Raw genomic sequence first — 16,838 nt, forward strand, 5'->3', positions numbered from 1 at the left:
CCTTCATGAACTTATCTATTCATGTGATTTGCTTCCAGCACAGACACAGTCATTTTACTTTCTGAGTGAGAGCTTCATCAAATGACTCTGGTGACAATGACAAGAGCATTAAACTTCCTCTCACTTTAAATTGGTAATCACTATTTACAATAATTTCCACAAAATAAATAAATGGGAGGGCACAAATACTTAACAACTGATGAAACAAAACTCTATATAACATGGATGTCTTACATATATCTGTAAAACTAGCACTATCAAAAAATACATTATTATAAAAGTAACTGAAAAAGCAAAACTCAGATATTTTATGGTGTTTTCAGAATTATTATATATTTCCTAATTAGAAAATGAATGTGTGTAAGTGCATTCTTGTGTATGCATATTTGTATGTACTCCTTCAACATAATTTTTAACCCTTTAGTGTAATTGTTTTGTAGGAATCTGGGAGATAATTAAATTATTTGAAATTCACAAATGAAGTAGGCTAGATATAGAAGAAACCCTCTTGACAGAAGGGCTACAGGATATGTTGGCTCTTTAGAAATCACAAAAAATTCTTAGCAGAGCATTTTTATGGATGCTCAAATCACAAGACTAGTGTCACTACTACCAACCACTTCAGAAACAGTTGTTCAATTAAAAAAATCTTAAAGAAATATTTTAGCCAGATTTTTTTCACAGGCACAGATACTGCAGGACTAAGCTAAGGAGGGATGATAAGCAATAATAATCAGAAAGTATTTGCAGTGCAAAGAGGTACTAGTTTTGGATAGACTATTAAACTTAAGAAAACACAGAGAGAACATGTCTTTTTCTTAATACCTCACCCCAAATAAAATAACTTGTGATTTATTTTGCATTGCATGCTTTAAAAGGTCCAACCTTGTATCAGACTCCCTAGAATAGATCAGGGTGATGGGAAATATGAAAGATTGAAGGAAATCTGCTCACCTTTTGAGGGGGTTGAAAGTTCAGGTTTTCAGTCTAAAATTCAATCAGATATGGCTAAGATTTTTTGTTTAGGGGGACCCTTTTTGGGTTTCTTTTTCAGGTGAAAAAGGAATACTTCAAATTTCAGGGTGTTTATTACAAAGGAAAATATCTCTGTTATGAATTATTATATTCTGAGCAGGAATAATGTAAAAAATGGAAGCTAGAAGAATATTTTTTAAAATAAGCTTGAAGTTGTCTATAAACTAAATGAATTCTGGAAAATAATTTCATTCTGGGCCTTACATATTTTTTAGCTATCCAGCATACATTTTTATTGAGATATCTCCATGTGAAACTAAAAACTATCATTCTAATGTGGACAATTGAAATGTAATTTCATCTCATATTCAAATTGTTCCCTCCTAATTCTTGTTTTGAAGGTTGTGTTTCAGTTGTCTTGATAGCAAGAGAGAAATAAAAAAAAGATGGAAAAATATCTAGTCCGTAAAAAAATTTACATTAATATTATTAAATGTTTTATAATTTGAATTATGCAAGATATATATTTGAAATAGTGGGTAAATATTTGGTACTGGCTGCACAAAATTCAGTGACATTTTGTTTGGAGGTGTCTAATTAAACCGTGAGACAGTGTTTGAAAAGAGGAGAAATAACTCTGAGAGAAGCATCTGTAAAATTCTGTATGCTAATGTAAACCATCCTGCCTGTTGTAATGACCTCAGTTTGAACTCTTTCTGAGTTTCCAGTTGTTGATAAATCAGAATCTTTTAAACAACATGACAGAGTTTATATCATAGAACCACAGAAATATAGAATTATTTGAGTTTGAAGGGGCCTTAAATATCATCTGAACCCCCTGGATGGCCAGAGACTCCTTGCACTAGATCAGCTTGGTCAGAACTCCATCCACTCTGGCTTTGAGCACTTCCAGGGATGTGGCATCCACAGCTTTTCCTGTCAACCTGTTCCACTGCTGCCTCACCCTCACAGCAAAGAACTTCCCCCTGATTCCTATTCTAAAGCTACTCCCTTTCAGCTGGAAACCATTCCCCTTGCCCTGTCACCACAGGCTCTTGTGAATGGTGTCTTCTTTGTAGCTCCCTTCAGGTAATAAGGTCACCCCAAAGCCTTATCTTTTCCAAGATGAATAAATACAATTGTCTCAGTCTTTCCTCACAGGAGATATGTTCCATCCCTCTTATTATTCTTGTGAACTCTGAACTTGCTCCCACCAGTCCCTATCATTCCTGTGACAGCTTGATACTTTTAGTCCTCCTTTTCACCCTTTTAAAATATGGGTACAATGTTTCTCCTTTTCCAGTCTCCTGGGATTTCACTTCCCTGCCATAACTTTTCAAATATCATGGAGAGTGGCTTGGCACCTACAGCTGCCATTTCCCTCAGGACTCTGGGCTGCAGCTCACTGGGTCCCATTGACTTATGCACATTCCTCAAGTGGTCACAAGCCTGATCTTTACTTACAGTGGGAAGGACTTTGCTCCCCCAGTCCCCATCCTACTGCCCATCCACTTGAGAAAGGTGCAAACAGAGGCTATCATTGAAGTCCAAAGCAAAAATATTGTTGAGTACCTCAGCCTTTTCCTCATCCTTGTTACCAGTTTCACAGCCTTGTTCAACAGAGGCCATTACTCCTCCTTTCCCCTTCCTTTTCTTATTAACACACCCAAAGAAGCCCTTCTTGGTGTTCCTTGTGCTCTGTGCCACGTTCAGCTCCAGCTTTGCCCTGGTCTTTCTGACCCCATCCTAAATAATCCTTCTCTACACTCTTCCTGTGTCACGCACCCTAGCTCCAACTGTCTATGCAGTTCCTTCTTTTCTTTTATTTTGACCAGTACATCCCAACTCAGCCCTGCGGTTGCTATTGTCATAATAGGAACTGTAACATCCTTTTTCTCAAAGTAAACTCTGCATACAATAGAATCACACAGAGGATACAGGCTTTGGGAAGGCTGCCCAGAGAAGGAGCATGACTGTGCAGGAGGCACAAAGGGATGAGGCAAAAAAGCCCTCAGCTTCAAAATACCCTCATAGTTTTTATTCCTCTGCTCCCTACATTTACCACTACTTCATCTGTCAAAATAGAATGCATGCCATGTCTGTGAGGATATTTATGGTTATGATCAGACCTAGTTACTTACAGGAGATTTTACGCTTACCTGACTTAGACTGACCAAAATAAAGTCTAATTTCTTGTGGGTTTATGAGCTCATTATTACTTTAAGTTTCAAATCTTTAATGATGCTAAATATTGGGTTTTTATTTATTTATTTATTTATATGAAAATCTTCTGTATAAAGTAGCAGTTGAAATACATGGGAGAATAGTGAAAATGTTTCTAAAAATTCACCTTTTGTGACTTGAAGCCATCATAGCACACTACAGCAGTACCATTGACCAGTTAGGAGTGTGGGGCTGATATCCCACTACCTGTCAAAAATTACAGAGGAAAAGTTGAAATCACAAAACTGCATGGAATGTCAATGATATGGCACAATATTTGTTTATTACAGTGTTCATTTCTGTAAGAGGTATGAATTGTCACTGAATGCAATATTGATTATACCTCTTTATATAAAACAATGAATTTCTTTACTCACACTATTGAGCTGTTTAAAAAAAAACTCTAAAAAGCAGAAACTTTATGTCAAATCATTTAATGCTATTTGACTGTTTCTATAAATGTTTATTTGGTCTGAAAGAAAAGGGAAATGGCTGGAAGAGTCTAGCAGCTCCTCTGTAAAAGTCAAGGTGTATTACAGACTTATATGCTCCTTCATTTCCTTGAATTTCTATAAGCACTGTGACATGTTTTGGTACAGTGATTTACTGCATGCCACTACACAGTGACAATAAGTGGTTTTGATATCAAGGTATAAATTTAGTCTTTAGTAATCTTGTAAGAAGCTTATTTCTATGACCTTATTGTGGTTGCCTTCATTAGAAGATTTAGTGCCACAGTGAAGGAAAAGTACCAAGGAGGAAAGAAAGCTCACAATAAGTCTGTTCAGATTATTTGGTTCAATTTTCTTTATGAAAATAAATAAAAAGGCAACTGTTGCTGCTGCATTAAGGTGTTGTGCAAAATCCTTTCTAGAAACAGAATGTGAAAAGGAATAATACCTGGCAATATAAAGATACTTAGGATACAATTTTAAAAATGCAATCTACCCTGGCATTATTTGCCAAAAGAGAAATATTGATCCTGGCAACACTCGTATTCAGTATTATTCAAACTAATATGCTTAAAGTGATCTATTAATTAGTCATACTTTAATCATATGATGATTTTGAAGAAGACTATAGTTTATAATATTCAGGAGGCACCTTACTAACCACTGTTGGAATGATTTCAATTCCATTCCTTTGAAAATTAGTTGCTACATTATTTTAATTCAATTATACAGTCTATACTTTTAAGTGCTCAAATAAAAAAAATTACTTTTGGCCTTCTCAAGGCTCTCACCTACGAATCCCACATATTGAAATCTTATTATGTGAAGATATTGTCAGTTGACACTGTAGCACATTTGTCAGTGTAAAAGGAGAAAAATGGTTCCTCCAAGGAGAAAAATATAGCCAGTTATAATACATTTACAATCTTTCTGAAGGGTGTACTTACTCACAGTACACTTCACCATGAAAATAGTACATTTTATCAGACGATTGATGGATAATGTATCCCCAGAAATTAATTTTTCTAAGTCTCTGAACTTTGCTGGTAAAGCATTAAGTAATTTTAAATTTTTATCTTTAACCTTGCTCTGGCTGAATACTCAGTTTCTTTTTGATCACATTTCTTATGAATAAAAATATTTGAATTTATTTTGTTTCAAGATCAGTGGAAGGGGAGAATACTCTGCCTACCAGTGCTGAGAGATCATAGCCACATTGAGAGCCACTTGCTTTTAGCACTACTGAAGGCAGGCTAAACAATGCAAGAGTTGATGCATGAACAAAAATATCCAATAAAAAAAAAAAAAAAACAGGGCAAACCCAGCCAGCCAAACAAACAACAAAAAAAACTGAAATGACCTCAGGTAGGAAGGAACTGAGTTCAATTCTCATCATCACTGCTGGTAATTCAGCGCAGGAGTGATGTCATTGAGAAAAGCTGCAGAGAGGCCTGAAAATCATCCACCAGACTGAGATGTGCTTTCTTAGAGTGGCTGATCTCTTGAAGATCATTAAGTCCTCTCAGGAAAGCTGCTTAATGTTATAAATTGATTCTCTTAAGAAACTATGAGGATGGAAGACACACTTGACAAGAGTTAAGAATTAAACAAAGAGGCAATTGAGGGACTTGCAATCGTCTTTCCAGTAGCAGTTTTACTCCCTGTTTACTAGCTCCTTGCTGTGCTGGGGGCACACTCTGAATGATGCAGCAGATTTTAATTTGGGGGCTTTTTTTGTTCATTTGGCTATTTTTCCCCTCCATGCTCTTAGCTGCCTGATGTCAGTTGGAACAGGTTGTTCAAATATAACCCACATTAAAAATACTTTCAACAGACTGTTAAGAATTTGAGGGGTCTTGTCTGGGCAGCAGTGAATAATCAGAGCATTGGCTATTTCTGGTCTCCTTTAGCTCTGTAGTTCTGTGCTCTTTAGTGGCTGCTGTAACTATCTAAGGGTTTACCATAAGAGTTCTCACTTGAATAATGCGATAAGAGCCCTGGACATAGGAGATGTTTATGCAAAGGGCAAGCCTCACACAGCAGGAAATCCCAGTTATCCTTTTAGCCTGTGCTCTCAGCCAGCCACATCTCTGCCAAAGCATACCATAGGGAAAGGACGTACCCTTACACAGTTACAAGTGTTTCATGATTAGTGTGGGGCACTTCCAGCACTACTGTCCTGTGTCCTCCCAGGGCTATACTTATTAGATAGTTTCAGAATTAGCTTTTCCCATGGCCTTTCTGTGGGATCCTTCTGGAGCCTACATGCCTCGTCCATCTCCAAGAAATAAGATGAGATTTCGCTTTTTGAAGTCCTACAGGTATCTCTTCTGGTGGCTTACAGTGCAATTGTCAGTGGTAATAGTTGCAACTGTGGATCTATTTTATTCTTCTAGAGGATTACAGTATATAAGAAAATTGGAAATGGATTGTATTAATCATGTTGTCTTGAGCTTATAAAGGTTTCTCTGAACGTGGTGTATCAGAAAAAAAGGGTATTGTTTCTGTGTAGGAAAAAATACTGTGAACAAATGATCATGGAAGTGTATGAAACTGCTCTTTTCAAGTAAATTATAACTTTGAATATTTTTGGCATACTGAGTTGGGAGAAAAGGTTTATGCCAGTGTTCTTATGAAAATATTAATTCTAAGTATTCTGAGTACTTATCATAAGTTAGCATATTTAATTAAAATACAACACACTGATATAGAATACCAAATCTGAATTAGTAATCATAGTTGTGAGGCTTTTGCCATAAAATCATATTTGTTAATTATTTTTGTGTTAAACATTTTTGAAAGTATAGCAAATGAGAAAAACACACCGATTATACTTTTTCCAAAATAATTGTTTAAAAATAACACTAGCAATGCTTGATTTTCATTATTTGTCACATTACTTTTGGCAATTTAACCAATATTTGTTCTTCAACTTCCTTACATTTATTTATAACAAATTAATGTGTATTTTCAAGTAAAAATTCCTATGAATCTCCAATTTGTATATAATTAATTGAAAAACTTACTTCATGTCATCTGAATCATAACTTTTTAATCAATGAAATATTCGAATTTATTTATATACAAGCAAATTACAAAATGCCTCAGAGGATAAATGCTTTATGTAAGATTACTGATATTAAACATTGTATAGGTAAATTTTGTCAAAAAGAACTGGCAAGGTACTGTCCAACTTCTCTCAGCATTTTCTTTTGTAAAAGTTAGTCTGTTTATACAGAGGGAGTTAGGTTTATGACAAAAAGAAAAATTAACAGATAAAAGTAGAAAGGAAAATAAAAATATGGTATCTGTTCAAAACTAGATCATAGAGTTCAGTTGAGATTCCCTTAAGAAATCTTATTATGGGGGATTTTTTGCTTAAAGTAAGCTGCTTATATTTCTTTTACGAATTTGTATCAATATATCTTTGTCTATATCTATTTCTGTTTCTATATCTATCTATCTATCTATCTATTGATCTATCTTAATGCTTTAAAAGCAAAAAGAAACGTTTCATATAACACGTTATTATAGAATCTGATTATTTTCATTATTATGCACATATTGCACATTTTCTAATTTTTCAATATAACAAAGTGAAAATATTCTTTAAAATTGTTAATTAAACTAAGAAAACCACAAACCTTTATCAAAAGTCCAGAGGTGTGAATGAATTTTGTGCTACCCTAGAGTATTACATGTTTGTTTTTCAAGAGCTTTTAAGAAGGATGAGGTTGAAGATAATTTTTTTTTAAAAAGCATCATAGTTGCATTACTGAATTTGATCCATATTATTTGCTACTATTTAATTTAAGTCTCTAAGAGGAGAAAAAAATCCTTTACATATATATATATATATATATGTATATATATATATATATATATATATATATATATATATATATATATATATATATATATAGCCATGTCACTGCCATGGCTCCATTCACACTGTAGGTTATATTTAGAAATCTACTACAAAATTTTACGGTACTCAGTGCTTATGTAATTTAATAACCTTGTTTATGTCAACCGACAGTTCTGCTCACGTTACCCAAACATTTGATGTCAAGGGACTTTGGTTTCTAAAACTGCATGTCTGGTAGGGCTGTCCACCCATTCCATGATGGTCACTGTTCAGCAAACCATTTAAACCGTGAAGCTTGCCATCAATTTAAATTTCCTTTTCATACATTCTGGGAAAATCCAGAATGTTTCTTTTTGAGATACTCATCATCAATAGATTTAAAAAAATCATGTTTTAATTTCTGGGAGATTCTGTGATACATTGATCCCCCTTACAGGCAAATGAAAAATGGCACTTTGTGGCAAAATAGTGAATTTAATTTCTTAGCTCATCAGGAAGTGCTTTCAAAATGTAACAGAAGACCCAGGCTGATGCAAGTTTTCCCAGAATAGGGGAAAAATATGCCTTGAAACAATGCAATTTTTCTAGGAAGAGCCAGAATGTAATGCAGTCACTGACACTTCTTGCTCCACCTGTCCCATCAAAAAAAAACATATCTTAGAACTTCAGCAAATTGAATCAAACAAAGCAAAGAATTAGACTAAAAGAGCTGGTAGGTACTCTTAATCACTCTACCCTAGAAATGCAAATATTCATAGCATTGGATGTAGAGCCAAGGCCAGGAGAGGAGACTCAGGAGACTGCCAAATATTTTACAATTTACATAACTTCTTGAAGGCTGGAGGAGGAGGGTTGTTTAGGTTGTTTTGTAGGGACGTGTCCCCACTCTATTCCCAGGAAGATGAACATTCTTCTACTCCTTTACAAAAAAAAGTGTGCATCTTTATTTTGTTTCCAGAACACACAGATAAATTCACCTCTATTCCATTTTGCTTCCCCTCTCCTTTTTTTGCCTTTCATTTTAAAGTCTTGAGTTTGTCTAAACTGAAGCACACCTCCCTTACTGAAATGCAAATAGGGATATGGTTTTCCAGCTGCTTTTAGATTTTCTTGGGAAAATAGCACTAGATGTGACTGTGAAAACTGTATCATAACAGCAGCACAGTCACGCTTTAGAGCCTCCTGAAACCTCTGAAGAATGAATAGAGATAGAAGCTTTAGAAGCTTTTTTCATGATCCCTAAATCCTGTCACACATGGATGAAGAGCTAAAGTGCCTATCAAAATTGCCTGCACATAACTCAGATGTATGAATAAGAACATGTTATATGACACTCAATCCTGCTAGATAATAAACACTCCTCCCACTGACCTATTGACAGGTCCTCCAGATCACTTAGAAGATTCTCCAGAGGCATCAGGATCTCCCTGGATGGTGATTAAGTCTTTTTCCACTGTATGTAAATTATTTCAGCATTTGTGAAAAGCAGAATCACTATCAGCTGTGTAAGACCTTTTGTTTGGAAACAATTTTGTAGAGATGGTAAGCTCCAAAATACAATGTGTGTTATGGAGAAATGGCATGGACAATAAGATACATTAAATTGAAAAATCAAATAATTAGTAAGTTTGTTAAATTATTGCATTGTCAGAGCTTCATCATTTTCATTAGTTGGCTGTGGAGGTACACTTCCTGAAACAGCAATCATGACACTTATACCTTCACCTGGAAAAGAAAGGGAGGTTCTTTGATGGGAGATATGATTTTCTTTTGTTCTGCATTCTTTCTGTTTTTCCTCTTTGGCTGCCATCTGGCATATTTCCCTGGACTAGAAGAACAGTCATGTGGCTGAAGCTGCTGCCAACACCACTTCTGCAGCCAGCTGCTCACGGCATTTGTACATAAGGAGGCAGATTCCCTCCTGCCAGATAATTGTACTCCAAGCCACTAAACTCTTGGGAACTGGGCTGGAAAGTGGCATATCTCTCTTAAACAGCAGTTTCCAGGAATCCTTTCTCTAAGGGGATTTCTTAATTATGTCAAAGCTGTCTTAGTGAGAAGAGTGTAATATTATAACTTTTTGCTATTACAAGCTTGGTGATGATATGGAAATAGAAACGAGATTAAAGTTTATTATTTTATTTATTAGGCATTACAGTCCCAGCTCACTGGAAATATCTTTGTTCTATTTGACCAGCGATTCAACATTTTCAGGGAAATAAAATATTTGTATGCATAAGTGTGAGTCACACATTTTATTTCAAATTCAGCTGTTTATATTCTGTAATTCATAGAAAGCCATGTCACAACTAAACAGTTGTTTTGAACCTCACTCAGACTTATTTTAGACGAATTTACATGCCAAAGTATCATCTACACAATGCAGACATTTGGCAATGTTGACTTGAAGTCTTGGGAAAAGTGGCAAAATAGCAAAGCACATTGCAAGTCAGATTAAGCATCGATAAGAGACCAGGTGCAAGTGAATCACACTTAACTCTTTGTGTTGCTGCAGACTTACATCCTTGGGAAAACTGCATACAGATAGTGAATAAATGTAGTCTCAATACCATTTCCTAACAGCTCAGAAAGTCAAGCTCCAGTCCTTACATCCCAAAAAACGATAAAAAAAATGCAGAGAAGTGACATGTTCACAAGCCTTAGTTTTTGATTAAAACTTTTTTGATATCATCGCACAGATAGGTTAAATTAATCTATCACAGTAGGACAGGTTGCATCTGTCAGTGTTTCTTATCACTTCTTCAGATTACTGTTACCTGAGTGCTTATTCAGTGGAATCTTGTGGTTTTTGCTGCATCAAATCTTGGAAGTGATTTAATTAGTGTGAAATAAACAGAAGAAAACAGCATGTCTATAGGTGCTTTATTAGCAATTTTTTTTTTTTTTTTTTTTTTTTTTTTTTTTTTTTGTAATTTAGCTTAAATATGTTCTGACAGCCAAAGCCAGATCTTCTATGAATAGCCACAGGAAACATATCTTCGTACAGTGAGATAATGATGACTAGTGTTGCTACAGTTTACAATAAATAAATGGCTGAGCTTTGTTGTTTGTGGCTAAAATGTCCCCACACAAAGCCAACCTTCGAGATGGGGCTAGGCACAGACACTAGCATCTCTTGGGATGCAGGAAAAGATTGCAGTAACCATAAACACCAGGAAACACTCTGTTTGATTTACAAATTGCAGATATTCATGAATATTTATGTAAATGTCATAAGTATCTGGCTTGCAATTCCCTGATGTGTCACAAATTCTGGGAGCACTATAAATAGACCTATCATTCAATCTGATACCGAATACATCAGCAACAAGCTGACGCAAGTTCAGCGTGTGCCATATCCAAATGTTGCAATTAATTTCTAGATACCTCATTAAATAAGAGAAGTAGTACAAGGGTAACATATTAATGTTTGTTTCATGGCATTCTAGAATTTGCTTTTTCCACTGTGGATCTGGATAGATTTTTTTTTTTTAATGGAAAACTGACATTTCCTGTTTGAACTAGTAAATCCAATTAATTTCTGTGCCCTAGAAACCTCCAGGTCATTTTGTGTTTTAGTTGTCTCTATGAGAGGAATTTCTGAGTGTTAATTCTGTAATATTCTGAAAGGTTATTTAATGCTTTAAAACACATTGCTTCATGGGGCAATAAAGGAAAATAAGAGTGAAATAAAAGAGGCTCCAGCCCATCTAGAGGGGTCTGTCACAAATTTCAGCCTTAGCTGATAGTGCCCTCAGAAACAGGGGCAGTTATACTTTAGCACTCGGGGAGTCCATGCAAGCTAATCTGGCTCTTGGTCTCTGCTAGAAGTCAGCAGCAAATATTTGAATGGCAACAGTAAGAAACTCTGTGGTTACAGTATAATCTTTCTTGAGGGATAAAATGCACAGCATTTTCAGTAGTTCCCTGAGTATGAATATGCCATTACTCTCCCTACTGTGTATATTACTTAGACTAGAAATTCTAAGTATTTTACTTATTTACAATAAATTTTGATCATTATACAATAAAAAAAAAATTACTGTTTTTTTCTCTTTTACAGTATTTTTTGACAGTCACTTCCACTGATGAACCCTATGAAATGTACAAGGTTTTCTTCATCCTGGTGTCTAAATTTCCTATAGTAGAAGTATTGTGACCCAAGGATTTATTATTTTATATATTTATAGGCCACTCTTTTTCATCAGTTTTTCTAATTTTTTCCTGTGGAAATATTTTGTGTCCATATCATTTGTTCTGTAAATCTCTTAACACCTCCTCCTATTGCAATGCTCTTAATAATGCAGAATGACCAGAAGCAAACACAGAGCTTCTGATGAGGAGAAATGGTCAGAAATTAAAATACTACTATTCTTATGGGAAAATAATCCCTTATGAAACTTCTATTATTCCCCTATATCTCATTTCTGATGTTGAGTAACAGACTTGTTGTCTAAGTGGTTTTAACTGATGAAAAATAAGCTCCCATTCCTAGTAGTGTCTGCACTGGCCAGGCTACATATTTTGTGTTCTTAACCCTGTTGGGCAGTCTTGCTTCCATTACTGTGTACTTTTTAGTTCATCTCTCCCCGTTCTCTTTTCTCAGATAAATTTACCAGGACAGAATTATGTAAAGACAACAAGGATTTCAGTAGGCGGAATTTAAGTCTCACTGGAAATCTTGCATTTATAAATGGAAAAAACCCCAACCTTGTAGCAAAAAGTTTTGTGTATTTTTCTATGGGAAGAGCATTTTTATTTTAAAATAAGGAAATACAAAATGTTATTCAGTTTTTCTTTTTTTTATAGTGTCTCTTTTCAGGATTTCTGATGTGTTAGAAGGCTAGGAAGTCCTTCAGGAAATATGTCGTAATGCATGCAGCTGAAGAAATGTGGGGATTCAGCAATAGAAGGAGACAGATGTTTCCCATCAGCACACCCATACACTTGATCACTATATACATGTGTACTGTGTAAACAGTCTGCACACATACAAACACACACATGTGGGTGTATCCTTCACTGAGCTGTACAAACTATCAGAGGTTTTCCAGGAAGGAGCTGAATACGCAGCACTTACTTTATTATTTATTGTTTGTCCGCATGAACTTGGTTTTCCTTTATTTGTTTTACCTTTGTAGCATTTCCAGTCAATACTTGGCTCTTCAGAGACTTAGCTTTCACAGGCTTTGGTACAAATTTCTGTTGCAGTTATAAAAGTAAATGACACAGTTGAACAAACACAGGGATCAGATAAAGTCTTGTGAACACTAGCTGAAGTTGTTTAGCTAGTAAAGAAACCTAAGTGGAAAAAAACCCCAAACTATTTAAAAGGGATATCATTGTCTTCAGGTGGAGGAAGGGAGGCTTAACTTTTTTGTTATAGCAGATGTAGGTGAAGGGACAAATATAACAAATAAATAAATTTATAACTCCAGCTGAAGCTACACGTGCATTACTTTGATAGATGCTATGAGTTACCCTGTGACTCCAACTCAGTTGGCAGCTGCAGGGAAATGGTCATTGCAGAAGGAGCAGAATCTCCTGCTTAGACAATTCTGGTGTAAGGCACAAGCATTGTGTGGCACCATGAAACAGATGCATTTTTTACCTTCCTATGTACTAATAGGTGTGGATGCATTCTTAAATTTACTTGGTTTTCCTAAGTATGTGAAATGTGCTTAAAATCCTAGGCAACCACCAATGGCATGATTTTTCTTTACTTCTTGCTCTTCCTCGTGACATAAAAAGGAAATGTAAATATGGTTGTGCAGACTAAATTGGAAACTCAGAAAAATTGGTTATTTTAAGTAACAAAGTTAATCTGGTTTATATCATGCACTGGAGGCCAATTCAAGTGTTTCAACATCATTTGCACTCCACTGAACTAGGGAATGAACAATTAGAGAAACGATCAGAGAAATGATTCTTTGGAAAATGGGTTGTGTCTCTAAAACAGTGGAGGTAAAATCCACTGAGCTAAGTTTCTACTAGTGGCAAAGGAGAAGATTAACTTTCTTTTAAGCATTACATGAGAAAAACACTCCAATGAACTTGCCATGCAATATCTAGAAGAGATGGATTCCTCAAGAGAAGTGCCATTGGCACCTGAGAATCAGGAAGAAATTTACACTAGTCTAGCATATGTGGTTAATCTACTGACCCTTAATAAAGAAAATGTTGCTTTGTAAAGAAATGTTTCTGTTTCAAATAGAGGGGAGAAAAAAGAGGGAAAAATGAGAGGAAAAAAAGAGATAAAAAGGGAATATAATCTCTTAACATCGAGACGATTCTCGTAATGAGGAAATCTTAATGACCGTGTAAGTGGCTGGCAAATGGTGTTTGTTCCATGTCTCCTCTTGGCCACAGTCTTTGTTTAAGCTCTCTCACACATGACACAGTAAACTGCAAATTGGAGCATGGAACATGACATATTTGAGGCTTATCTCATTTGGCATAAAAATAGGTAGTTCTGGTTTACGATGAGCTCTGCTTGGGATCACAGTAGATGAAAGGAATTCTAGGCAGAGTGGTTTCACAGTACAAGTACAAGCACACATTAATGCCAAAAGAGTGCTTATTTACAGATAAAACTATTTTAAACAGGTGGTATGTTAATTTGTAGATGGGCCCAACAGCAAAATGTAGTGTTATGTCACTAAAAACCTGTTTCATGATACTGACAAATTTTTTCCTCACATACAGAGGAACAAATGCTTCTATGACACACAAAAGATTTAAGTTTTGCTCTCACAGTTCTTCATATAAAGTTTTGTTTATACTGTACATAAACTTCAGTCTGGGTTACTAAATGCACCATATATTAACCTAAAAATTATTGTAATATTTAAGTATAAATATGTAGTAATACAGGTAGTGTCTGTTAAACATCTAATGATACAACGATATGACAGCCTTATAAATGCTGACAGTCACAAATTATATGTTTTTGTAAAAAGCTGATGTCAAACCTCTTTTTTAGGTAGCTTGATGCTAACAAAATGCTAACTACTCTGATTTTACTGAGTACTGTGTGAGGGCACTGGTGTTTTAATGGCTGAATCTGTAGAGTGAATAAAACAACCCAGAAATCTTTTCAAGTGGTGAACTGTGACTAGATGATGTGACATGACAAGGAGGCTGTAGCCAGGTGGGAGCCTTCTCTCAGGCAACCAGAAACAGAACAGAGGACACAGCTGTAAGCTGTGCCAGGGGAATTTTAAGCCAGACATTAGGAAAAAAACTCTTTACAGAAATAGTGGTTGAGAGGCATTGGAATAGGCTGCTCAGGGAAGTGGTGGAGTCACAGTTCCTGGAGGTGTTTAAAAAAAGACTGGACATGGCTCTCAATGCCGTGGCTTAGTTGACAAGGTGGTTTCAGGTCATAGGCTGGACTTGATGATGTCAAAGGTCTTTTCCAACCTAGTTAATTCTTGCTTCTGGTATGGGGCCATGTCAGTAATGCTAAGCACTCCTGCTCCCTGGAATGGAATAGGAGGGGCCAAAATACCCCTCTGGACAGGTCCTTGCTTCAGGGATCAGATGGTCCCCAGTAGCATACAAACCAAGAAGGGGTTTCAGCCTTTCTACTGCATTAGAATTGATTGATCACAGTTTCCTACAGGACTATATTGTTTTCTACTTGTACGTGTTACAGTACAGTCAACTCCAACTTTTTTTAGTTATGTCTTGGAGAATCACAAAAGTTTGTTTAAAAAGTCTTTCTTTCCTCTGTTGTCCTCAAGCAACTAAATATTAAAGGGTTTATCAAAACCACTATAGCCAGGAGCTTTCTTAAGAAGCCTTTGAGATTTTCTTCTAAAACCTAGACTTTAGAATCTTTAAGGAAAATATTTAGTTTATGAGACTAGAAATATAATTCCAGAGGGTATCAAGGCAGAATAGTGTGACTTTGACATCCACATCCTTGAAAAATTTAGTTATCTAAAATTTTAGTTTTCACTGCACAGAGTGGATGTGTGACCCTGAGTGGTCATTGTGATGTTTTTTCTTCTGGGGTTCAAAGGAGAGAGCAGTTGGGCAGTAGTAAAGGAATTCACCCAGACTAATGTTGCCATGCAAAACTCATCAGCATCTTCTTCCCTGACAATCTTCCAAGATGCAGATTTCCAAGCCATCTAATGCAACTGTTTTAGGAAGTAGGGAAAGCAGCAGACAGTCCTGGAAAAGCTGTGCTTGCTCTTTCCACTAAGAGAAAGATTTGCTGGATTTGTACTTTCTTCACTCTTTCAAAGATACATCTGGCCTTTGACCAAGAAGATATTTTATAATTTGGACCATTCATTTTGCATTAATATGTTGTTCTGGTTATGGTCTACAGTAGCTAATGTAAGTTTAAATGAAGGAGGATAAAAAGCAGTCAGAGGATGAACTGAAATGGATTTATTACAGTGTAGAACTGTCTAATTGATCTGCAGTTCAGCAGGTTCTTAACATTGATTAAGAGAAATGGATGGATTATATTAGCAATTTATTGTAAATGTTTTCTCATATTATGCTTCTAAATGGTTTACATAACATTTCCTTTTGGTGCAATATATTTTATTTGATCCTGGAACATTTAATTCACCGTTAAGTGTCATACACTCTATTACTATAAAAGGATAAAACTGCTTCCAAGAACATATTGTTTCAGTGAGACATGAGCTTGTTCATGCCAGCTCTTTGGGTTTACAAAGTCACTTCAAAATAATTGCTTTATAAGCTGTGGTAATAATATAAAAAAATGTAAGACTCTTCGTGGTAATGAGTGTTCTTGGGCATCTGCACTTGAAGTTCTACAGTGCTTATCTTAACTTTGGGCAGTAGCATAATTTTTGCATTTATGTTGATCTTCTAGGAAAGTAAAGTGTGAAAGTAATATTAGACATTGTGGTTCTATTTCCTTAAGAAATGGGATGTATTTTTATTCAATAATTTTTACATCTATAGTTCATCTGTATTTAATGTTTTTATGTAAAACCTAATAATTGCTTTTAATTATAGCTGTTATCCTGTTCATTAATTGAAGTCACTGTAGAATTCCTGTCTTGTGTTAGGAATTTATTTCTGGCTAGCGAATTGCCTGCTTTAGTTACCTTCTTTCTATTTCTTGTGTCACTAAGAATATGTACTAACACTATGATTTCCTTTACCATTGGTAGATTAATGCTTGGTCAATATGATATCTATGAAAAAATATTTTTTCATTCATCACAGGAAGATAGAGAAATTGTTGTCTTTATTTTTTGAATTTCTAATAATCTAGTGATTTCCTTAGGCTTTGTCAGCACAACTTTAAGTTAAAATTTGAAACAATC

At 35.4% G+C, this 16,838-nt stretch overlaps 1 protein-coding gene across 9 annotated transcripts in view; it reads left to right on the top strand.

Moving 5' to 3' along the window:
• Positions 1 to 16,838, top strand: part of PDE4D (phosphodiesterase 4D) — a 511,449-nt gene that overhangs the window by 354,749 nt on the left and 139,862 nt on the right. The window contains exon 1 of one of the 9 annotated variants that reach the window (XM_079330598.1): positions 5,809 to 5,971. The exons of the other annotated variants lie outside the window; for them this stretch is intronic. Coding sequence (XP_079186724.1) covers positions 5,883 to 5,971 — 89 coding nt within the window. The 5' untranslated portion in view covers positions 5,809 to 5,882. Of the gene's footprint in view, positions 1 to 5,808; positions 5,972 to 16,838 lie in introns of those variants that run through there. 9 annotated transcript variants of the gene reach the window in all.

The sequence above is a fragment of the Erithacus rubecula genome (genome assembly GCF_903797595.1).
Source record: "Erithacus rubecula genome assembly, chromosome: Z".
NCBI lineage: Eukaryota > Metazoa > Chordata > Aves > Passeriformes > Muscicapidae > Erithacus > Erithacus rubecula.